At 42.0% G+C, this 24,865-nt stretch overlaps 1 protein-coding gene across 5 annotated transcripts in view; it reads right to left on the bottom strand.

The window, feature by feature from the left end:
• OGT (O-linked N-acetylglucosamine (GlcNAc) transferase) overlaps positions 1–24,865 on the bottom strand; it is a 79,156-nt gene that overhangs the window by 48,437 nt on the left and 5,854 nt on the right. For 2 of the 5 annotated variants that reach the window (XM_073358687.1, XM_073358682.1), the window contains exons 2-12: positions 24,014–24,194; positions 22,437–22,680; positions 16,848–16,916; positions 13,681–13,797; positions 11,811–11,890; positions 5,560–5,613; positions 3,165–3,360; positions 1,620–1,760; positions 1,205–1,305; positions 877–1,030; positions 668–769 (exon numbers count right to left, since the gene is read on the bottom strand). In XM_073358687.1, the coding sequence (XP_073214788.1) occupies positions 668–769; positions 877–1,030; positions 1,205–1,305; positions 1,620–1,760; positions 3,165–3,360; positions 5,560–5,613; positions 11,811–11,890; positions 13,681–13,797; positions 16,848–16,916; positions 22,437–22,680; positions 24,014–24,194 (1,439 nt within the window). The remainder of the gene's footprint in view (positions 1–667; positions 770–876; positions 1,031–1,204; positions 1,306–1,619; positions 1,761–3,164; positions 3,361–5,559; positions 5,614–11,810; positions 11,891–13,680; positions 13,798–16,847; positions 16,917–22,436; positions 22,681–24,013; positions 24,195–24,865) is intronic. The other 3 variants (XM_073358683.1, XM_073358684.1, XM_073358686.1) reach the window with 3 other exon arrangements.

Here is a 24,865-nt window from a genome sequence, read left to right as displayed (position 1 = left end):
TGTGGAACTTGTTGCCAGGGTATGCTGTAAAGGCAAAACTACAATGGGTTCAAAAAAGAATTAGCTAAATTCATGGAAAAGAGTTCCATCGATGGCTATTAGCCAAGATGGTGAGGGATGCAAACGCATGGCTCTGGATGCCCCTAAGCCTCTGACTGCCAGATGCTGGGACTGGATGACAGGGGATGGATCACATGATAATTGCCCTGTACGGTTCATTCCTTATGAAGCATCTGATAGTGGCCACTATCAGAAGCCAGGATACTGGGCTAGATGGATCATTGGTCTGACCCAGCATGGCCATTCTTATGAAAAATTGAATGGCTGGTTAGAATACTTTAAACAACTGCACTTGACCCAGGTCAGAGCTTTGAGAAGCTCTGTTTACATGGGACTGTGATTAACATTTCTTCCATTCCAAGAGATAAAAAGGTACTTGAAAAGTATTTTAATAACCATTACAGCTCACTTGTATTTCAAATCACCTATGACCCAAGCACAGTTCTGTAAGAGAAAATAGCTCCATAGTCTTATTTTCTAATTTGACTAAGACTTATTTCTGCTCCTTTTAAAATATATACACTGGATCCTTGATATGTGGTTAGTCCTGGATATTTACATTAGAATAATCTCCAAAAGAATTATGGTCAGATCTCTCTCTTCTCACCTGCAAGCAGTGGGCTAAGTTGCAATAAGCATCTGGGAAATCAGGTTTCAGTTTCAGAGCAGTGCGATAAGAAGCAATGGCTTCTGGTATGTTCCCTGAATCCTGCAAAAAGCAGAGACTAAATCAGCAAGCAAAAGCAGATTCAGGAATGAGTTTACCAAATGCATCACCGTGTTATTAAAAAAATAAAGCCATGAACATGGCTGTACCTTGTGAATAGAGGCCAGGTTACTGTGGGCATCAGCAAAAGCAGGGTTTATCTGGATGGCACGGGTGTAACATTGTAAAGCTCCCTGAACATCCTGCATCTCCTTTAAAGTATTCCCCATATTTGAATAAGCATCTGCAAACGTGGGGCTGATTCTAAAATTAAAGAACACACCATTCATTATCCACAGTACAAGTTGTCTGTCCTCTAAGAATGCCCGTCCAGACTGCTATTTGATTATTGGTTTGCATAATAGTTATAAGCCATTTTCTAAATGACTGTAGAATTTCTGTCACCAGTCTCAGAATTTTAGAAAGCAAAATTCTTACCTAATAGCCTCTTTGTAATGCATCAGAGCCTCCTGCAGCTTTCCTTGCTGCTGCAGAACACTTGCTAAATTTGAATGGGCAGCAGCAAACTCTGGGAACACCTATAGGAAACAAAGGAGAGTTAGTTTGCCCCACAGATCTTCCAAGGACATCACATTGCAGAACAGTTAGAAGTGGGTTTCTGCTTATGCCCAAATAAATCTGTTAGTTTTTAAGGTGCCACTGGACTCCTCGTTGTTTTTGTGGATACAGACTAACATGGCTACCCCTCTGATAGTTGTCCGTTGTTATTCTCCTTGGCAAAATCAATCAAATCTTAAACAGAAGTACCACCTCCTCTATCTACTTCTTTATCGAATACAATCCACCCCTCATAGTTTCCACATCCTACCCTCCTCCTTATATCCAAATGTACCTCAAGAGCTTTTCTGTATAGGCGAACAGCCTCCTCAATGTTTCCCTGTTCTCGCTTGATGTTTGCCAGGTTATTAAGTGAGTCTGCATGTGTGGGGCACAGACGAAGAGCTGTATTGTAACATTCTTCTGCTTCAGCAACCTTAGAAACAAATGGAATTGTGTTCAAGCAGTACTTAACAAAATAAACAAGGAAATTGCTGTTTGACATATTTCTGTAACAACACTGCTTAATGAGAAAGTCACACTACATCCTGGGGGGATTCTTTGAGACTGCATGCCTGCAGAACACCGCCCCCCCCCCCCCCCAGAATACCTGTGCTTCCCTGCAGAAAATGAGCATGGGTGCAGTTTTTTTTTTTTTTTCCTTCGGGGAGGGGTTTGTCCCCACAGAGGCGAGACCTGGGAGGCACACATGGTTATGTGCCACTGCCCACCCACCCCCATTTCTGCAACTGCAGAGCTGCCCAGCTAAAGGAGGCTGCATCTTGGCTCCAATGACTCTGCAGCTGAATACCACCTCTTGGGTCCTAGTGCCAGTTGTGCTCCCCTTCCGTGTGCTGGGAGCTTTCCTGTTTTTGCTGCAACCATGAGTGCCAGCGGTGGAGCGAAGGGGGGCCGGGGGGAGAGGTAGGGGAAAGGAAAGGGGCGTGGGGAGGAGAAGAAAAGGGGATAGGGGAATTGCAGGGAGAAGCCGGAGCCCAGCATGCAGCATCCCCTCAGCAGCAGCTGGCGCTCCCCCCTTAAGGAGGCCCATCAACCGTACACCTGAACCCCTCAGACAAGTCCCGTCCCCCCCCCCCGGCCACTTACCCCACTGAGCCCCAACCAGCTGCACCTGGACCTCCCTACTAAGCTCCCCACACTCAGATCCCTCCGCCAAGCCCAATCTCCCCACACCCAGACCCCCCTTCCCCCTGTGAGCCCCAAACACCTTCATCAGGATTCCCTGCAGTCCCACTGCCCCTGCACCCAGAACTCCGCAATGAGCCCCTGTGCATCCAGATCTCCCACTGAGTCACCCGCACCCAGATTGCCCCACAGTAAGCCCCTCCACACTTTGATCCTGCCCACCCACAGCAAGTGCACCTGGCACAGATGGGCAGGACCCTGTGGTGTTTCTTGGGCAGGCCCAGCTCTTGCACTGTGTCAGGGTTGGGTGCAGCCTCACTGCCAAGTCCCTGTCCTGAGGGAGGTACGGCCTTCAGGGTGATCTCCCACCTCAAAGCAGTCAGTGGCCTGTGCTCCCAACTGCCATGCTGGAGCCACATTTATTTATTGACAAAAAATGTGCAGAATTTTAAAATACTGTGTGCTTAATTTTTTGGTGCATAATTCCTTCAGAAGTAAATGTGTCTACCTTTATAAGCTTTGAGGTGGAGAATTTTTTACTCTTATTATTTCTCCTACAAGTTGATAAGCAAATCAAACACACACTAAAGGCAACATCCCACCTTAAAGTTCATTATCATTCAAGGCATTGAAATAAGTATCAGCCGAACCTCTTAAATATAGTAGACTGCAAGAAAACAGAAATGCTCCTTACACTGCCTTTCTCCTTTAGAGCATTGGCCAGATTACAATAGGCATCAGGGAAGTGTGGCTGTAGCTCAATAGCACGTCTGTAGGTGTCTATTGCCAGATCTATCAGTCCTTGCTCATAATACACACAGGCCAGGTTGCCATGCACAACTGCATGATTAGGACTCAGACTCAAGGCTCGTAAGTAGGCTGCTACAGCTCTGTAATGAGAGATGTGTGGTTAGTGTTCACATGGCCTATGTAAGATGACAGCAGAAAGTTATTTTTACATTTAACTTGGTCATAAAGGTAATCTACATAGACGAGAAAATAGGGTTTGTGCCTTTTGCTGCTTTGAGGTCAAGGCATGAAAAGTCTTGTCTACCCTGTAAGAATAAGGGCAACTGGAGAAAAAGAAGGATTATGACATTACAGAAACTAAAAGTGAAACCCATCTGAGGAGACAAGTGATTTATTCAGACTGTTTAAAAAGCTTTGCTTGCTTTTTTGTGACATCTATTTAATTAACAGACTTGGGAGAATGACACTCTGCTCCCATCAGTAAAGAGCCAAGAGAGCTTCTAATCCACATTGCAGTCATCAACAAATTCACGCACATCTCCAACCCCCAACAAAAAGGACTTGAAATCCCTAACATTTCTGAGGTAGACACACAAAAAACCAAATTCCCCTCACAGGTCTCCTGTGTATCAAACTAAAAAAGGATCAATTCCCCCTTCCCCACCTTTATAAGTCATCTGTAAAGAAAAAAAATATAACTTTAAATATATTTCTACTACATTAAGAAAAATCAGTTGTGAATGTAAGGATCTCTAAAAGAAAGTAATACATACAGAGATGTTTAATTCATGAAAACAAGATTTCTGTGGCCAGCTAAGTATCAACTCTACAGAGCTAATGTGAAAAGGAACAAGGTGTTTAATGGACAAACTATGTAGCTGCTAGAAGTGGTCTAAGATGCTGCCCTTCTACACAAGGAATGCCTTCCCAGGCCACTACTCTTTTTGTCCAAATCCCTCCTCAAGCCCCCTTTGCCCATGAAACTAGGAAGAGTGTCATTTATACTGAAGATCCATACATAGATTATTTTTCCATAATGCTCTTGCCGTAAATAACCTTGTATTCTTCTGGTTCTCATCCCTGTTCCTTCTCATATACCCAGCCCCTACTGTTTTGTTACCTTCCCTTTTGTTAAATAGGTCAAGTTAAAATTAGACTATGTTTTTCAGGACAGAGTCCCTGTGATTAGTCTACAGTGTGCAGCTTTTAGCACATTTAGCATATTATATTTCTTGCCTTAAGAGGTACCCTGATCCAAGAGTATCTTCTCTTTTGCACACTAGTCCTCCTAAGGGGTATGCTTTACTTTTGCAACAATGCTACCTCAGCAGGTTTTTGAGATAATGTAGCCAAGCTCAGGCCATCTCATCAGCCAACTTTACAGTCTGTTTCCAATAGAGTCCCTTTGCATTATGTGCTTTATCTTACATTTATCTACATTGTACGTGAATAATCCCCACGTGGGATGAAATAAAGTGTTCTTTGTGCTTGTGATTACTTTTACTTTAGCAGCTATGCGGCACAGGAGATCTTGCTTTAAAAATGCTACTCTGATCTTTACAGCAAATGTATTTTGTCAAAATATATCAATTTAACACAACAAAGTGTAAAATTATGGCAAAGCATTCAATCTTATTATTGTATCTCATCTTTCCATTATTCTGCCTGCTCATCCCCAACCCATGTGTCATTCCTTGCTCTGTTATGTCTAATTTAGATTGTAAACATGTATTAAGAATCTACCTTTTTTATTTGTCTGAAGATCATGCACACCCGTGCCTCTATATAAATAAATGTGGCTAAGAATCTTGATTCCTAAAAAATACATTAATTTAATAATGCATTTACACAGTGGAACAGATCACCAAAAGGTAATCAACAAATCAGATATCTTTCTAAGAAACATGTTCTAATTTAACCACATATTATGGAGCTTCATATAGGAATTACTGGGTCAAATTCTAGGATCCGCATTGTGCAGGTGGCCAGAATAGAACATAATGTGCCTTTCAGGCCATCTATGAAATTCAAAAGCTGCAAGTCAGTCAATAGAAATTATAACCCTATTTATGAATTCAGACACAGTATGGTACATAGCACTAAAACACCACAACCTGGCTCTTTTCCCAGGAAAAAATTATGGACTAAAATTTTAGATTTATGTGTTCAGATTAACAATGATCGCACAAAACTAAAATGAGATTTTAGGCAGGTCAATGAAGACATCCATGCAATGTGTTGCAGCAGCCACAAATACTGCAATACATATGCCAGAGAATATAAAAAAAATAGATAAAAGATTCTCAGCTGAATATAGTGCTCCATTTTAGTTGTCCTACCTCAGAAGTGGAAGAGTGTGTAGAGAAGAGCAGTAGCAAGAAGGATTTGAAGGTCTGTAATTAAGTTGATATAAAAAGCATATCAAATAAAATGGTGGACTATTTATCCTTTTCCATAAACCAGAAAAAAACAAACAAACAAGGCTTTCAAAATGAAGAAGGCTGAAAACTGAAAAAGAAAAAGCTGATGGCTATACAGGATTAAGGAACTCCCTTCCTCCTAAATCCAAAGTGATCTGAAAGTGGAAATATTTTATAAGCGGCTGGCCAACCATCAGGTACAGGCATTGCTGAATGAGAGGTGCCAATTTTTTTTTTTTTTGACATGGCAATCATACATAACAAAGCTACCATTCTGTGCGCTCTTTCCTGATCTTACAGCTCACAAATTTCAACCTGCGTAGTTAGAACTGGAAGACAGAGCCATCCTAAAGGCGCCACCATAATCCAGGAACCACCTTCCCAGTAATAGTCAACTTGCAAATTCCTAGTTCGGCCTTTCAGAAAGAAACATCTCTGGTTACAAGTGAACAAATAACTATCTATGGTACTTATGGACCCCTCACCACACTAGTATGAGAGTATCACGATCTTTAATGTATTTATCCTCACAACACCCTCTGAGAAGTAGGGCAGTGCTATTTTCCCCCTTTTACAAATGAGAAACTGAGGCACGGTGGTTTTTCCCAAGGTCACACAGGGAGTGTCTGAATGGAGGAGAGAACTGAACCCAGGTCTCCCAAGTCTGAAGCATGGAAAGGGCAAATTCAAGGAAGACCAAAAATGTTCTGCATAAAGCATCAACTCACATCTGTGTTATCACGCTGAAATTAAAACAAATGCGCACCAGCAGTCTGTCTTGTCCAGTATTCTGAGACAGAGGTCTGTACTGGATTCAGCAGTTATGGAATAAACAGTCCTCACAGAAAGTTTCTTCCTAGCCCCCCTTCCTTATGCCTTGAAACACAAAAGTTTATATCTGTTTTAAAAAAAACACCAAGAGTTTTAAGTCCTAACTTTTGTACCTCTGGATGGTCTCACTATCCACATCAATTCTGAAACTATTTAAAATTCTACACTCTTGCCTTCAACAGTATCCTGCGACAGTGAAATAACTGTGCCTTGCACATAACAGTATTTCCTTTTATCAGTTTTAAGTGTGCTGGCAAGGTTTTATTGAATTCACATCTCCTCTCATAATTATGCAGTCCCAATCTTTTAAGTCTTCACTTACAAATTTCTCTAAGCCTTTTAATCACTTATCACCAGCTTCTGAGCCCCCGGCCACTAAGTTTTATTACACCATTTTGAAATAGGCTGTCCAGAACAGAACACAGTATTCCAGAGGCAAGAATACATTTGAACTCTAAAACATATCTTCATAATTATCCTAACACCATTTTCTTTTTTGATAACCATTGCACGTTGAGTGTCCAAAGATTGCCAAGTTATTTTTTCAAGTTTTTACATTTAATTTAAAGCCCAATAAGGTCTGAATATGAATAGATCAAATTATCCCTCCTAAATAGCATTGAAATTCACTGACAGTGAATTTAATTTGCCATCATCTTGCCCATTCATTAAGCTACGTTAGATTGCTTGGTCTTCTCTGGTCTTGATTAACCTAGTAATTTGTGTCCTCAAAGATTATCTACCATTTTAACTCTGACTCTTCAAGATGACCACGTCTATGGATCCATACAGCAGGAAAAACGTTTATCCTCAGCAACTGAACTTCGAAGTTTCCAGAAAGCATTTGTACTCTGATTACATGTTCATGCATCCAATCTGAGGAAAAGGGGCAGAAACCACTCTCTCACCAGTCAGGTCTTTCAGTGTAATCACTAATTTACTGTAAGGAGGATGGCAGAGAACAGATTCCTGAAGGCAACCTTGAAGAAACATATACTATGCTAATTAACTATTCTTTAAACATGGCAAATAGTTGCCATGGAGTCTGAGGATTTTTTAAAACAGTGAGGAAATTCTGCTGTCCCAAACTGAGAACTTCATCAAGGCTAAATCCAGAGTAATGTTGCATGGAAATATGGATGGATTGCAGGTAGCAGACCTGAATATCTCCACAATGGTGACATTTCTGAAACATGATATGGCTGTGTTAGATATTGTGGAACATGTTCTAACTTGGTACTGAAACTCCCACTGGTCCACAGCAAGAGAGTATGCTGAATAATTCACTGCCGCAGTGCCTGGATGAAACTGGATTAACTTCAATGCTACAGACACTCTCAGGGTCCGCATGTCCAGTAAAAGGCCCAGCACAAGACTAAATCTGATGATTAGGGTTGTACGTTCTGACTGAGAAATTGCTCATTTACCAAACATTGTGCCACCACACACAGACCAAGACAATGGACTCTGCCTCAGACATTAAGACTTGCTTCTGATGAACAGGGATGAACTGGGAGTGAATCTGAAGGTGGAAGGCAATTTGGGTAAAAGTGATCACAAAATGACAATTTCACAATTCTAAGGAAAGGAACGAGAGAGCAGCAGAATAAGGTCAATGGACATCAGACAAACTCAGCATTGGTAGGTAAGGTCCTGTGGGAAGAAAAATCTAAGGGATAAAGGCATTCAGGAGAGTTGGCAGTTGCTCAAGGAGATAGTATTAAAAGCACAACTGCAAGCTATCCTGATGAAAAGGAAAGACAGGAAGAACAGTAAGAGGTGAATATGGCTCCATCAGAAATGAAAAAGGAATCCTACAAAAACTGGAAACATGGACAAACTGTTAAGGCATACAAAAAAATAGCACAAGCATGAAAGGACAAAACCAGAAAGGCTAAGGCACAAAATGAGTTACACCTAACAAGGGACAAAAGGTAATAAAAAGAGGCACTTTAAATATATTCAGAGCAAGAGAGACAAAGGGAAACTGTAGGTCCTCTACTTAGTGGGAAAGGAGAGCTAATAATGGATGATATCAAGATGGCTGAGGTATTTAATGCCTCTTTTGCTTCTGTCTTCACTAAAAAGTGAAATGGTGACCAGATACTCAACACAATATTAACAAGGGGGAAGGAATGCAAGCCAAAATAGGGAAAGAACAGGTTAAAGAATATTTAGATAAGTTAAATACAAGTCCACGGGGCCTGAGGAAATTCATCCTTGACTACTTAAGGAGCTAGCTGAAGCAGTCTCAGAACTAACACCAATTATCTTTGCGAACTCATGGAGGACACATGATGTCCCAGAGGACTGGAAATAGGCAAAACAGTACGTATCTTTAAAAAGGTGCATAAAGAGGACCTGGAGAAATATAGATCAGTTAATCTAACTTCAATACCTAGTAAGGTACTGGAACCAGTTATTAAACAATTTGTAAACATCTAGAGGATAACAGGGTTACAAGGAATCGACAGCATGGGTTTATCAAGACTGCATCATGCCAAACCAACTGAATTTCCTTCTTCTTTGACAGGGTTACTGGCCTGGAGGACAGAGAAAATGGAGTAGATGTGATATACCTTGATTTCCATAAGGCTTTTGACACAGTCCCGCTTGACATTCTCATAAGCAAACTATGGAAATACGGTCTAGATCAGTGGTGGGCAAACTACGGCCCATGGGAGCATCCTGCCCGGCCCTTGAGCTCCTGGCTGGGGAGGCTAGCCCCCAGCCCCTCCCCTGCTGTTCCCCCTCCCCTGTAGCCACCCGGGCAGCGTGGCTTGCACCTGCGCAGCTCCCAGGCTTTCCAATAAGCCAGTCCTGCCGCTCTGAGCGGAATGGTAAGGGGGCGGTGAGGGTTGGATAAGGGGCAGTCAGGGGATGGGGAGCAGGGGGGCAGTTTGAGAGGCATGGGAGTCCCAGGGGGAGCGGGGCTGGATAGGGGTCAGGGAAGTCAGGGGAGGTTGGATAGGGGGTGGGGGTGCAGTTAGGGGCGGGGGATCCCAGGAGGGGGGCGGTCAGGAAACAAGGAGCAGGGGGAGTTGGATGGGTCGGGGGGTTCTGAGGGGGAGGGGCAGTCAGGGAGCGGGAAGTGGGAGGGGGTGGAGGCCAGCCTGTTTGGGGAGGCACAGCCTTCCCTACCTGGCCCTCCATACAGTTTTGCAACCCTGATATCTAGATGAAGTTACTATAAGGTGGGTTCACAACTGGTTGAAAAAGACTACGCGAAGAGTAATCATCAGTGGCTTGCTGTCAAACTGGGAGGGTGTATATAGTGGGGTTCTATAGGGGTCAGTCCTGTCTTATGCAATATTTTTCATTAATAATTACTTGGTTAATGAGTGGAGAGTATGCTTATAAAATGTGCAGATGACACCAAGCCTGAAGGGGTTGCAAGCACTTTGGAGGGCAGGATTAGATTCAAATCGACTGACAAATTAGAGAACTGGTCTGAAATCAACAAGGGGAAATTCAGCAAGGTGCAAAGGACTACACTTAGCAAGGAAAATATCAAATGCACAACTACAAAGTGAAGAATAACTGGCTAGGTGGCAGTACCAATGAAAAGAATCTGGGGGTTATAGTGCACTAAAAGTTGAATGAATCTACCATGTGATGCAGTTATGAAAAAGGCTACCATTCAGGGGCATATTAACATGAGTATTGTATGTAAGACACAGGAAGTAACTCTCCCACCCTATTTGGCGCTGGTGAGGCCTCAGCTGGAGTAGTGTGCCAATTCTGGGCACCACACTTTAGGAACGATGTGGACAAAATGGAGAGAGTTCATAAGAGAGCAACAGGAAATGATAAAAGTTTAGAAAACATGACCTATGACTATGAGGAAAGGTTGAAGTAAAATCCGGGCGTGTTTAGTTTTGAGAAAAGGAGACTGAGTGGGGACCTGATATTGTTAAGCACTGTTAGAGGACAATGGTTGTCCTCCATATCTACTGAAGGCAGGATAAATAGTAACGGGCATAATTTTCAGCAAGGGAGATTTAGGTTAGATATTAGGAAAAGGTTTAACTATCTGGGTAGTTAATTTCTCGACTAGGCTTCCAAGGGAGGTTGTGGAATACCCATCACTGAATATTGTACAAATACCTGTCAGGGATGGTCTAGACCAGGGGTCTCAAAGTCCCGGCCAGCGGGCCAGCTGCGGCCCAAGAACCTCTCCAATGTGGCCTGTGGGGCTCCAGCAATTTTGGGGCTGGGTCTCTCTCTTGGCCCTGCCTGCCGCCCCAGTGCATTCCGACCCTGCCTGTCCCCCGGGTGATTTAAAACGGCCTGGGGCCCCGCTCACCACTGGCAGTGCAGAGGAGCTGAGCAGCTTCCTGCGCGCTTGCTCCACATGGCTGCCAGCCTCTCCCTGCGGTGCTGGGGCAGGGCTGTGCCTCCGCACGCTGCCCCTGCCCCGAGCGCCCCTGCAACCAATGGGAAGCTGCAGGGGTGGTGCCTGGGGGCAGCAGCACACAGAGGCCCCCCCAGCCTGCCCCGCTTTGGAGCCCCAGGTAAGCACCACACCCCAACCCCCTCCCAGAGCCTGCACCTTCACCTTCACCCCCACCCCATCCCCACACAATCCCTCCTGCCCCCAAACTCCCTCCCAGAGCCTGCAACCCCACCCCCTCCTCTTGCACCCAGCACCCAAACCCCATCCCAGAGCCTGCACCCCAGACCCTCTCCCTCACACTCCTTCCCAGAGCCCAACCTCTCACCCCTTCTGCACCCCAATCCCCTACCCTAGACCTCCTCCCCCACCCAAACTCCCTCCCAAAGCTTTAGGCAGGTGTGGGATGGAGTTTTGGGGGGGCGGGTTCTGGGCATCATGAGTGACATTATTGCCCCACTGAGCGAATTTGAGGACTGGCACTAAGGTAAATTGAGTTTGAGACCCCTGGTCTAGACTCTAGATTTACTTGGTTCTGCCTCAGCACAGGGGCCTGGACTTTATGACCTATTGAGGTCCCTTCCAGCCCTACACTTCTATGAACACAAGTCATCTAGAATGGAGCAGGAAAGTCTCAATGGGGAAAAGAAAAAAAAAGAGGCAAAGCAGAACTAAAGTTTTGGCAAATAGCCTAACTACACTGTATTAATAAAAATGAGGTGAAAGCCTTAGATCTCACAAGGATACCAACAGGAGTAGTGACAGACAAGGCTAAATTTCTGCTCTCCAGGAAGCTCAAAGCTTGCATATAAAGAGCATATGTTTCTCCTTGAATTGCAGTCTTTACAGGCAATGCTTGAAGTAAGAAAAGCTCTCTAAATTAGGAGTCCTAATACATGTTTGGTTAAGCATCTGATTGGCTGCTGAAGGGATGTTATATGCTTACCTGTCAAATATCCTTGCCTCCTTTAGAACATTCCCCAAATTGATGTAAGCATCCAAGAAGTTTGGGTCAAGTGTCACAGCCTGAAGATATTAAAAAAGGTAACTTACAAGCTTTGAACAGTACACTAAGAAACGCAAAGTTAATAGTTTTTTAATGTATATAACCCAATTTGTAAGCAGTTATTTAAAGGATTCTATAAAACTAATGAGTAAGAAAGATTAAAGGTAAGCATAAAATGCTAATATACACAACATATTTCTGCATGCTTTCTGGAGTGAATTTACCACTTGTGAAAGATGCTGGATTGACAACAGCGAGGACTGAAGTCCAATTTTTATTCACAGAACACACCACAGTACAAGCTCCCCTAAACTGGCCTACCAATATATCAACCCTGACCTAGTTGTCTCCATGTTCATGCAATCCCTCGCCTGTCAAAATGGATTCCAACAGATGCCAATTGTGGTTGTTTTAGGTTATAAAATAAAAAACTAACATCTTTCATCATGCAGTATTCTTGGTATTTGCAAGATCATATGGGGGGGGGTCACTTCATCACACAATGATGCTGAAGCACAGCTATTCTGCATGAGGGAGCAACAGACAACAGCATTTACAGCTTTACAACTAGTAAGACTTAATGGAAATCCTAGAAAAGTGTTTGAGTGAATCACTCATGCACATTTTGGTGTGAATCCCTTTTTATAAGGGACTATTTTCCTCAACCCCACAGTTGTGCCCCAAAGATTTGTCTGAAGTTGGGTTTACTCTACTTTACCCCCACCAATGCAACGCTATGATTTCTCTACCTGTTTTAGGAAACAACCCTCCTGTACTTACACGGCTAAGAAATGCAACCCATGTCCCTCACCTGTGGCAAAATACTGAGCCAACTACAATTTTTTTTAGATGCTATAGAGAGAGTCAGTACAAGAGTAAAAGACAGCAAATATTGTATTGGTCTTTAGAAGGCTATTCTAGCAAGTTCATATCTGGTACATTATTTTACTAGGAACTGAAAGTATGCTAATAAGTTAAAGATTCAAAATACAGAATGTAGATGTAACATTAGATTTTAAATAAGCATTTGATAGACTAAAAACTTAAAGGTCACTCATATGAAAACTACCACATGGAGTAAAAATGGCTGAATGATCATAATTGCTGTTTGTGATCCTGGTTTATGTCATAGGAGGCCAAGAAAAAATTGTTGTGTAGGATATATTAGGACTTGATTTAGACCATTAAGGAATCTGAAGAGAAACAGCACATTATCAGATTATACTAACTGGGAGGTGTTGCACACCAGCAAGAGCAGGAATTATACATAAGAATCTAGAGGTAGAAACACGGGCAGGAAACAATATTTAACATCGTGGGAAAATGCAATTATTACATCTGTTTGAAGTAACTTTCCTAAGCTGTTCAATGGAAATACTTGGAAACAGCAAACTGAAGAAAACTACTTTAACAGGAAATTGTACTAGCCAACTTTATTTAAGAGTGCTCAGATACTACCAGGATGATGTTTTAGAAATGCTTGTAATAAAGCAGTTCTCACAGGAGTTAGAGATGGAAAAAGGCTATTAAAGTCATTTACCACATGCTCTGTCAGAGCAGAATTTTTCCACCTTTGAAAATTCCTTATTACAGCAATTCTAAAACATCACTCCAGTGTCAACTTGGCAGCATAACACATGAATAAGTATTTCATGAGTTAAGTTATACCAATAATTAACAATATACCACATTGGGTAGTAGTATATGCAGACCTGAATACTTCTACCAGCTAGAAAAGTACTTACGTCTATGTACCCAATTCTTCGCTCACTAGAATTAACTGAAGAACATGACAGGCGTAAACAGTTACCTTTTCAAAGTGATGAATGGCAAGCCAAATTTCTCCTTGAGCATTGAAAACACACCCAAGATTACTCCATGCTACTGCAAAGTTTGGCTGAGTCTCAATTGCTTTCAAGTAACAGGCCTTTAAACAGTTAAGAAGAAAGATAGAGAGGAAGGGGAATATTTGTAAAAAGAAAAACGAGAAAAAAAAAACAATCGTCAGTATTCCTTCTCTAACCAGCCAAAAGTGATCCTGCAGTATAGGCTAGCTTGCGCCAAAACTAATGCACTGTAAACAGCTGGCTGATCCTGCGCCAGCGCAAACCAAAACCTAAGTGCAAGCCCACCATTTTTCAGTTATGCTGATCTTTAGGTAATATGCCTTCAGAAACCAATTCACCTGTTAGTACAGAACTGACGATTTTGCTTCCAAATCATTTCTAGTTCTGACTTGTCCGTCAAATCTAGGAGTCAAGAATTTACTCCATAAAGCAACTGGTTTCCCTTGGATACAAAGGTCTTAAGTCAGGAAAAATGTATATGACTTTAAAAGTACTCTGAAGATATAGATATAAAATGTTTTTTAAAAAAAAAATCTAGAAGAAAACTACTGAAAATGGCATTAACATTTTTGAAGGCTTACTTGTTCTTTCCCCTGAGTCAGAAGTTACATGCAAGTTGTATTTTATTCTGCTATTTCTACTCACAACTCCTCCCTCTTTAATATATTTTGACTGAGTCATTGCAGCTTCAAAACCTCAAATAACAGAATTGCATGAAGGTTTAGGTCCCTGTAATGCAAGCGCAAGAAGTCGCTGGCGCATCCTAACAGCACGCCGCCACGCTATCGCTGCAAATTGCTGTGCTACGTAGAATGCCCCAAGATAGAGTGAACGGCCAACCAGAATCATTAATCTACCAGACAGGCCCATGTAGAAACTTCCATGTTAAATTTGACATCTGGACTAAATGAACAGTGACCCGATTTTATCTAAAAGAGTATGGCATGGAGCTCAGACAGCCGCCCAATCAGAGATTAATCATCTAGACAACCGTTCACAAGGGCTTACTCGCACGCAATGCGCGTTACCGCTGCGCAGCCTTTGCGCTACTGCAGGATCACAGCGCATCATCAGAAGAGCAGAACGCTGCAATCCAAACAAAGAAGAAAAAAAGGAAAAAATGAACAACCAGAAGAGTTAGAAGATTTTACTATAAACTATTTCCAATTATTATTTCTTTTTTTTTTTTTTTTTAAATATCTTAATTTACTTTTACTTTATTTCTTTGAAAGAATTGTGGCTAGTAGTATAAAACATTCTCTTACATTACTTGCTTGTAAATAAAATATTTTAAGCTGTTTCTGAAGCCACAAGACAGAAGATTCAGGCATGGAGGCAAATGGTTTTGCTGTGGCAGTTACAAACCCGTTACCATATTTCTCATCATGTGACTTTTCGGTGCGTTCCTTGCTGGAAGAGGAGGAGGAGGTGTGTGTCTGCCCTAGATCCAGGCCTCGAGCTCCCTTCAGCGAGGCACCTTACGCATGGAATAGGAGGTTTCACCCACCTGAAACCTTCTAAATACAATATCAGTGGTGAAAAACCAAAAACAAGAGAGAAAATAAAACAAGATCATTAGTAAAAGTTCAACAAAGCAATTGAAATTCTCTGGATATGTCTAACATGGGAATGAGAACAATCTGTAACATAGGAGTCATGCAGAAGGGAGAGGGTTAATCAGGGCTATTGCATACAGCAGGGACTTTTTTTTTTTGGGAAGAAAGGCTCTGAAATGTCTACCAAAAAATTAAGTTTTGGTTCAAACTGTAAGGAATTTGCTGGCTTGATCTTTCAAATGCACTGATAACCAAAGAAATACATTGCAATTTACTCAAGATATTTTTCTTGCTCAGTGAGTTCTCAGAAAAAAACAGAACAACTTTCAGACTAGGTGTCTCCAGAGCTCTGAAACAAAGAGGTCAGCAACCTAAGGCAGGCGCAGTGTCTTGGCCTATACCAGTCACACTAAAGCTGCAGTGAAGTGCAATGCATGTTAGCTGTCCACTTGGTGGGCTGAGAACCAAGTGTCTCAAAGACATTTATAATTGGTGAACTACTATTTCAGAATCTGTTCAGCTCAGATCTGACCAACTGTGAATTATGCTGGTATAGACAAGTATGTATCCGAGTTGTCAGAAAAAAATATGAACAATGCACTTTAAAGTGGCACTTCCTCTACCCCATAATAGATGGTGCTAAAAGCAATATCCCTCCCCAGATGGTGCTGCAGCCAAACAGACAGCTACACTGTTCATACACTCCACTTGTTAGCATGCGCGTGGGGCTTGGAGTGACAGACGTGGAGTCCAAAGTCACTCTGGTTTCTCCACACTCCTCACCCCTGCAGCGCGGACGCGTAAGGTGGCTTGTAACAAGACCATTTTGTTTTGCAATCAAAGTTTTAAATATGTCAAGAGCTTTAAAACCCATCTTGGTATTCAAATTCTCAGTTTGGGAAACACAGACTGCTAGAAGCCACCTTTCCACTTTAGCAAGTTTTCTTTCAATCAGTTCATTTCCCAAACAAACCAGCTTTGTCCTTCTGATGCTTTATTTTGGGGAAAGACATGGAAGCACAAGTTTAGGGGATGATGTACTGCATCTATGATAGTTTATTAGCCTTTCTTCCACTATAAAGGTGAGGGGAAAGGTTAAAGAATAAAATCTTTAAAAGCCAATATTACAGAGTAACATTTGGATAAGGTTCTTCTCCACTTACAAGCTGCAAAGGACTTTAGAAGAGCAGCATTTTCAATAGCACCTGCATTGTACAGGAATCTCGAGCTAAATCACAGGCTCTCTGCTTGGCACCAGCAGGCAAGCCTCAGATTTGAAGGAATGTTATTTATTTCCAGATAAGATCATGGTGAAGGCCCTGCCCAAGACTTCAGAATGATATCAGATAGTCTAGTTCAGCAGAAAGACTCAGTAATGTTCCGTTTCTTGTTTTAAACCAACATTTAACATAGACGTGCCACATCTTGCCCTGCAACTACGCTGGGGCAATTCAGTGCCTTCAGTTTTCAGCAGTTTCTCAGATTGTTTGCAGATCAACGCAGATTTGAAGACTTGGTGAAAAGTTCAAGTTTTCAAAACATTGACGTTTAAATGTATTCTACTGAACACCTACCTTGGCTTCTTCCAAGCGACCCAGGGCTTTGAGCAGGTTCCCCAGGTCACTACGAACACAGTACAAGTCCTGAAAATCAAAGTCATGTTGTCAGCAGCTGCACTTGGGAGTGAAGAGACCTCAAAGCTCTTCAGAGAGATCTTATGAAAGTGCTTAGACTTCTCTAATCCCCTAGTGCTCACTGTTTTCTATTGTACCGTTCAAGACCCTTCGTAACCAACTAGATGAAGCCTAATGAGTTTGCTAGATCTAAAATCTTTGATGTAGTGCATAATCAAACTGTTAAACAGTAATATGGTGATTCCTATAAAGAGAAGCACCCAATTAATCCAATTCATAATAATGGAAAAACACCAACAGCAAACAAAGAAAATAAGTTTTTAGGTCCCATTTTTGTATGAGGGTCACAATTCTTTTGAGCAGTAGTGAAAATAATTTTGGGAGAAACTGTATCATAAAAATCTACCTTAGTTCTCAAGCGCATCACCCTAATCATACCTTCATAATTATCTGTGCTTTGTTCAGATTCTGTTGTGACGGGACCTTAAGTACCTAGACAGAAAGTAACCCTGCCTCCAAGGCAGCGTTTATTTTCCACTTTTGTTCGTTTGGTAGTTTGTCCCATTTCACCTGCTTCGCTGACCCTATTTTATCGTTTTCTTACTTTCACCGTAACCAGAGCCAGGACTCAGAACTAAAATATAAAATTGGCAGCAAATGGGAGGACCAGGAGAGGAAGGCACCTTCAGTGTCTACTCCCCAGAAAGATACACATTTTAAACTTGTTTTACATTGAGAAGAACACATTTGTATAAGAAAACAATAGTACAGTATTCCTGAACAGCGCACAAGCCAACTGTTCTGCAATGAGGAAAGCTAAACCTAACAGAATTTTTTTACCAGAGGTTATTTTTAATCAAATAAAATAATGGTTTTTAACCACGCCAGCAAAAAGCCAGTTAGAAAATGCCTTACACTTGGACTATTTTAAAAACAGTTTCATTAATGCATACCACATTACACTTAGTTTTAGTTACATATTCAAATCGTGGTTACACAAGACAGTATACGTGGATTAATTTACAGATGTACAAATAAAGTAAAACTGAGTGGGTATAATACTAATATATGTATTTATAATAACTGGTCAGAATATCTGCATACATTTTGCTTCAGTACTTTCTCAGGGAATTTATACATGTCATGACTCATTTCAGTTTTCAATATTATATACACAAAAGTCAAACACATTTGATTATATGAAAACAAAAATGCAGAGTTGTAGGCCTGAAGCACTAAGCAATCAGAAGCATGCACAGTTGCAGACTACCAGTCCAGGTCCTATCGGCCATGCAGCATAATACAGCAGAAAACTAACTCCGAACCTACTCCTCAGTTCTGAAGGGATGTATCTAAAGTTTGAAATTATTTGTTCTACGCTTGCTGAACTTCTGTATACTAACAATTATTTTTCGCAGATTCCTGGTTTAAACCAGTATTTACCAGGGCCCTGTCCTAAATTAGTTTTTCCCCAGGGAAACTGACAACCCTGATCCAGTAACCAATTGTCCTACTGCAGTCAGCAGGGCTGTGTGAAGTATTTGGAGAGCACAATGCAGACCAGAGGTCAGCTCAGGCCTAATTTTAAACCCTGAAACGAACCTGAAGCAAGCACAACCCAATGCAAATCCCACCTGAGTGTGTTGAGGCATTTATAGAACTGACCCAAACATGATCCTTTCCCCCCAAACTCCTGTCAGCATGGTCTCCTCGTCCTTGGGGTTTGGCCTGGTAGGGGTTTCCCGCTCCCCCTGCCCACGGAGTTGACATGACAGCTGCTGCATGCCCTGCTCCTGCTGGCTACCATGGCCTCACTGTACTGTGCATGATGTGGCGTGAGAAGTGCTACAGTATTACTCCACAGAGAGATTGTAGTGGCCAGCAGGAGAGGGGTCTGCAGCCACTGCCACACTGACTGCATGGGTAGGTGGTGACACAGCCAACAGGTGACAGACCTGACCCGAACCCCACAACTGTATTCTGATTCTGTCAGGTTCAGGTCAGGTTGCAAGGCTCTACTGAAGACTAAAAAGATACTGAACAGTAACTTCTTGGCATTAGGTATATGACAAAGTCATTAAAGCAGATGATCCCATCCAAGGGAAACACTGAAATATTAAATACTAATCTTTTTTGCATCTTGTTAATCCATAGTATGGATTTATTAGTATTTAACAACTTTCAGGTTTATATTTTGTCATATGATTTAAAAACTTTAAAAGAAGTTAGTGACAGTACAGCATTCCTTAATTCTCAATCCAGAGATCAATTTTTCCCTACTCTCCTCCTTCTCACAGAATTTCTCATGTAAGTCAAAGGCATCAATAGCAAATCACCTATTAGAAAAATCTAAAAACATTCATAGATTCCAAAGCCATAAGGGACCACTGTGATCTAGTCTGACCTACTGTGTAACACAGGCCACAGAACTTCCCCAAATTAGCATATCTTTTAGAACATCAATCTTGATTTAAAGATTGCTAGCAATGGGGAATCTACCATAACCCTTGGTAAACTGTTTCAATGGTTCATTACCCTTGCTATTAAAAATGTATGCCTTATTCCCAATCAGAATTTCTTCAGCTGCCAGCCACCGGATCACGTTACACCTTTTTCTGCTAGACTGAATAACCTATTATCAAGTATCAGGTCCCCATGTAGGTACTTATAGACTAAGGCTTGGTGTACACTACCAACTTATGTCAGTATAACTACATCCCTCAGGCGTGTGGAAAAACCATACCTCAAGCAATGTAGTTATACTGACCTACCCGCCAGAGTAGACAGTGCTATGTTGGCTGGAGTGCATCTCCCACTGACATAGCTACCACCTCTTGGGGAGGTGGATTAACTACACCGATGGGAGAATTCTCTTCCTTTGGAGTAGAGCATCTTCGTTAAAGCACTACAGCTGCACCAGTGCAGTGTTTTAAGTTTACACAAGCCCTAATCAAGCTGCCCCTTAATCTTCTTTGTTAAGCTAAACAGGTTGAGTTCCCTGAATCTACCACTATAACGCATGTTATATGCTCAATGCTTTTTTTGCCTCTGTCTTCACTAACAAGGTTAGCTCCCAGACTGCTGCGCTGGGCATCACAACATGGGGAGTAGATGGCCAGCCCTCTGTGGAGAAAGAGGTGGTTAGGGACTATTTAGAAAAGCTGGACGTGCACAAGTCCACGGGGTCGGACGAGTTGCATCCGAGAGTGCTAAACGAATTGGCGGCTGTGATTGCAGAGCCATTGGCCGTTATCTTTGAAAACTCGTGGCGAACGGGGGAAGTCCCAGATGACTGGAAAAAGGCTAATGTAGTGCCAATCTTTAAAAAAGGGAAGGAGGAGGATCCTGGGAACTACAGGCCAGTCAGCCTCACCTCAGTCCCCGGAAAAATCATGGAGCAGGTCCTCAAAGAATCAATCCTGAAGCACTTACATGAGAGGAAAGTGATCAGGAACAGTCAGCACGGATTCACCAAGGGAAGGTCATGCCTGACTAATCTAATCGCCTTCTATGATGAGATTACTGGTTCTGTGGATGAAGGGAAAGCAGTGGATGTATTGTTTCTTGACTTTAGCAAAGCTTTTGACACGGTCTCCCACAGTATTCTTGTCAGCAAGTTAAGGAAGTATGGGCTGGATGAATGCACTATAAGGTGGGTAGAAAGTTGGCTACATTGTCAGGTTCAACAGGTATTGATCAATGGCTCTGTGTCTAGTTGGCAGCCGGTGTCAAGTGGAGTGCCCCAGGGGTCGGTTTTGTTCAATATCTTTATAAATGATCTGGAGGATGGTGTGGATTGCACCCTCAGCAAATTTGCGGATGATACTAAACTGGGAGGAGTGGTAGATAAGCTGGAGGGCAGGGATAGGATACAGAGGGACCTAGACAAATTGGAGGATTGGGCCAAAAGAAATCTGATGAGGTTCAATAAGGGTAAGTGCAGGGTCCTGCACTTAGGACAGAAGAACCCAATGCACAGCTACAGACTAGAGACTGAATGGCTAGGCAGCAGTTCTGCGGAAAAGGACCTAGGGGTGACAGTGGACGAGAAGCTGGATATGAGTCAGCAGTGTACCCTTGTTGCCAAGAAGGCCAATGGCATTTTGGGATGTATAAGTAGGGGCATAGCGAGCAGATCGAGGGACGTGATCGTTCCCCTTTATTTGACATTGGTGAGGCCTCATCTGAGTACTGTGTCCAGTTTTGGGCCCCACACTACAAGAAGGATGTGGATAAATTGGAGAGAGTCCAGCGAACTAAATGATTAGGGGTCTGGAACACATGACTTATGAGGAGAGGCTGAGGGAACTGAGATTGTTTAGTCTGCAGAAGAGAAGAATGAGGGGGGATTTGATAGCTGCTTTCAACTACCTGAGAGGTGGTTCCAGAGAGGATGGTTCTAGACTATTCTCAGTGGTAGAAGAGGACAGGACAAGGAGTAATGGTCTCAAGTTGCAGTGGGGGAGGTTTAGGTTGGATATTAGGAAAAACTTTTTCACTAAGAGGGTGGTGAAACACTGGAGTGCGTTACCTAGGGAGGTGGTAGAATCTCCTTCCTTAGAAGTTTTTAAGGTCCAGCTTGACAAAGCCCCGGCTGGGATGATTTAATTGGGGATTGGTCCTGCTTTGAGCAGGGGGTTCGACTAGATGACCTCCTGAGGTCCCTTCCAACCCTGATATTCTATGATTCTATGTTTTCTAATCCTTTATTCACTCTCCTGGCTCTTCTCTGAACCCTCTTGAATTTATCAACATCCTTGAATTTTGGACACAGGAATCAGGTATTCTGGCAGCAGTCTCACTAGTGTCAATTACAGAAGTAAAATAACTTTTCTACTCCTACTCGAGATTCTCCTGTTTATGCAGCTAAGAACTGAATTTGACCTTGTGGCAACAGCATTGCCCTGGGAGCTCACATTCAGCTGATTATTCACCACGACTCCCAAATCTTTTTCAGAGTCACTGCTTGGGAAATTTCCTTTATTAACTCAATTATAGAGATAAGTATATAAGAAGCAGTCATAGAACATTCCCAGAAAAACTTTTTTTTGCAGACAAGCAAAGAATGTCATGCCTTTTAAAACCTGTAAAAAGAATGTTAATTGTGAAAAATCTGACTAGAAACATGGTCAGCGGTTCTCAAACTGTGGGTCGGGAACCACAAAGTGTGTCACGACTCCGTTTTAATGGGTCACCAGGTTGGCGTTAGACCTGCTGGAGCCCAGGATCGAAGCCAAAGCCCAACCCCCATCGCCCAGGGCTGAAGCCCAAGGGCTTCGGCCTGGGGTGGCAGGGCCTGGGCTTCAGCCCCCCCAGCCCAGGGTCATGTACTAATTTTTGTCGTCAGAAGCTGGTCACGGTGCAATGAAGTTTGAGAACCCCTGCACTAAGTCTATGGTTAGGGTTTCACCACCAGCCTTAACTCTTCAAATCATCATGTAAACCAAAGACTTCTCTATCTGTACTGAAGCAGCAGTGTGCTTGATGGTGGGGTATAACATGGAGCTCTATGAACAGAGTGTTACTTACAGGATTGTACTGAAGGGCAGAAACATAGGCTTGTACTGCCCCTTCCATATCACCCGCAGCTACCAGTGCAGCAGCCAGATTAATATATCCATCAATGAAATCTGGTTTGAGGCGTAGCGCATGCCTATAATGCTCAATAGCTTCTTGCAGCTGCCCACGTTCCTTGTACACATTTCCTAGATTCGAGTAGGCTTCGGCCAACAATGGATTCTGTTTAATAGCCAAAGTGCTGAAGTGAGCGGACCTGGAGAAAATCAGACAAGTTAACACAAACAACTTTGCCAACAGGGAGGTTTACAGGCAAGCCTATGGCCAGAATTACTCGTACAATCTCAAGTCAGTCAACTATATAACCAACTAACCATCCTTGCAAAACCATCCTGCAAGGTTTATCTGCCCAGGCACAAAATCTACTATTCCAACTTCACAATATTTTACATGCTTATTCAAGACAGATTACTTGTCAGAGGTAAGTACAATTTTGCAAAGCTTCTAGCCTAAGCTCACACTGATGGATCAAAAACACTCCAAAAAACTTCTATTCACACGTTTCAACGGTTTCAGGCTTTGGCATGCCTTCCGATCAACTTACACACATGTTTTTTCTGACTCTTTTCAATAGACAGAGTAACAGGAAGGGGTGATGTAGAAACTTTGTGTTCCCTAAACTTGGGAAATATTACACTTGATCTAAACCACATAAAATGATCCCAAGGCACTATGGTGAGGAGACGCTTGTAGCAATAATTCTAAACACACCATTTAATTAGTTACACCTCCAATAACTAGAACAGTTAACAAGCTTTTAAACATTTGAGGTATAGTAGAAAGTAAGATGAATGAAGGTAAAAGTACACCAATGAGTCAACTTTGAGACTAATAAAATTTCACAAAGATTGCAAAGAGAGGAACATATTTCAGGGATAAACAATATGTGTTGCGGCCTAACAGCTAGTGTCCAAGAGGCACCAGAAGAAACAACGAATAACGTAGAAGTGCCTTTGAGTGCACCTGGTACATACAGTTGATGCTGATTTGTCCATTTATGGCATTAAGAGAAGTTATCCCTGTCACGTGTTTAACCAACTTAAGCTATTTAGAGGAATGTGTGCGTCTCTCTATTCTTCAATTCGGTTACTTTGAGCACAAAATCCAAAGTTCTGAGGAGGCTTAATAAAAGCAAACACACTTTCATGTGTTTTGCACGAAGATTGTCATTATAGAGGCTCCCATTCCCAAGCTGGTAGAGGATTTCATGGAGCATAATTTACTAACCTTGGATACAACCTCTACAGAAAGTGGTAAAAAAGCCCAGAAGAGATATTAGACACTACCTTGGTGTTGCCTGGGATGCTATTCACCATAACCAAAGCCAAAAACGGAAAAATAATCTATGGCTACTGCCCTGATTTTCTCTGTTGTCAGTCAAGTAGTGACTCAAATATCAGTTAAATAACAAAATTAACTAAAATTATAACAAAGTTTCTCATAGCTGCAGACAGCATTAATAGATTCTTTTTTCAGGCTAGAAGTGTTAACGAAACCAAGAGTAGAAATGGACATTCCAAATCTCTTACCTGTCCAGTCTGCGACACTGGAAGTGAATGGATGATAGTAATAAAAGAACGCCAGTGTTATCAGGCTCTTGTCTCCAAAGCTGCATGCAGTGTCTCTCTGCTGCTTCAAAGTCTCCTGCCTGATATTCACGATGAGCCAACTCCGCTAACCCTTGGAAGGAAAGCATACGTTTCGTTGGTTCTGGAGAATCACCAAAACATTTAGGGGGGAAAACAAAAAGTTAGAAAATGGAAACAAAAAGTTGTAAAAATATGGTGTGTAAAATTAAAGGATGAAAATGCTTGAAACTACGTAAAGCACTAGAGTGTCTGGCATTTTAAACTCCTAAATCCTCATTTCAACATACTTTTATGACATCTCTAGCATTAATTTATATGTTTACTTTACAATGGTCTTTTCTCAGTCAGGGTTGGGAAATATATTCAATAAGAATTTATAATCAATATATTAAAAGCTGTTTATTTTCAGAAATTCACCAGTCATTACTCCCTGCTTCTCTTTTCATCACATACAAAACTATCAAACTAAATAATGTAAGATACAACCGAGTTTTTAAAACTGAATTAGAGACTTCACACTGAAATTCTATTTGAAGAGACTTCTGCTGCAATATTGTATTTCCTGTCCTTAATACCTCAGCATGAAAACAGGTTGAATCTGTTTGCTTATTCCTCCCACCTGAAGCTAGAACCTGCTCATAATATTATAATCCATTGCTCTAGTAAGTATTGGGTGGGAAAAAGCAAGAACAGTAGCATTCTTAAAAATAAAGATACAGGTTTCATGCAAAAGAAAAAAAACACAACCCTCAAGAAATAAAAGAAAGGGAACACAAAGACTTTTGCTACATA

The sequence above is a fragment of the Lepidochelys kempii genome, chromosome 9, assembly GCF_965140265.1.
Source record: "Lepidochelys kempii isolate rLepKem1 chromosome 9, rLepKem1.hap2, whole genome shotgun sequence".
Lineage (NCBI taxonomy): Eukaryota > Metazoa > Chordata > Testudines > Cheloniidae > Lepidochelys > Lepidochelys kempii.
This window is presented reverse-complemented; position numbering and strand designations above follow the sequence as displayed.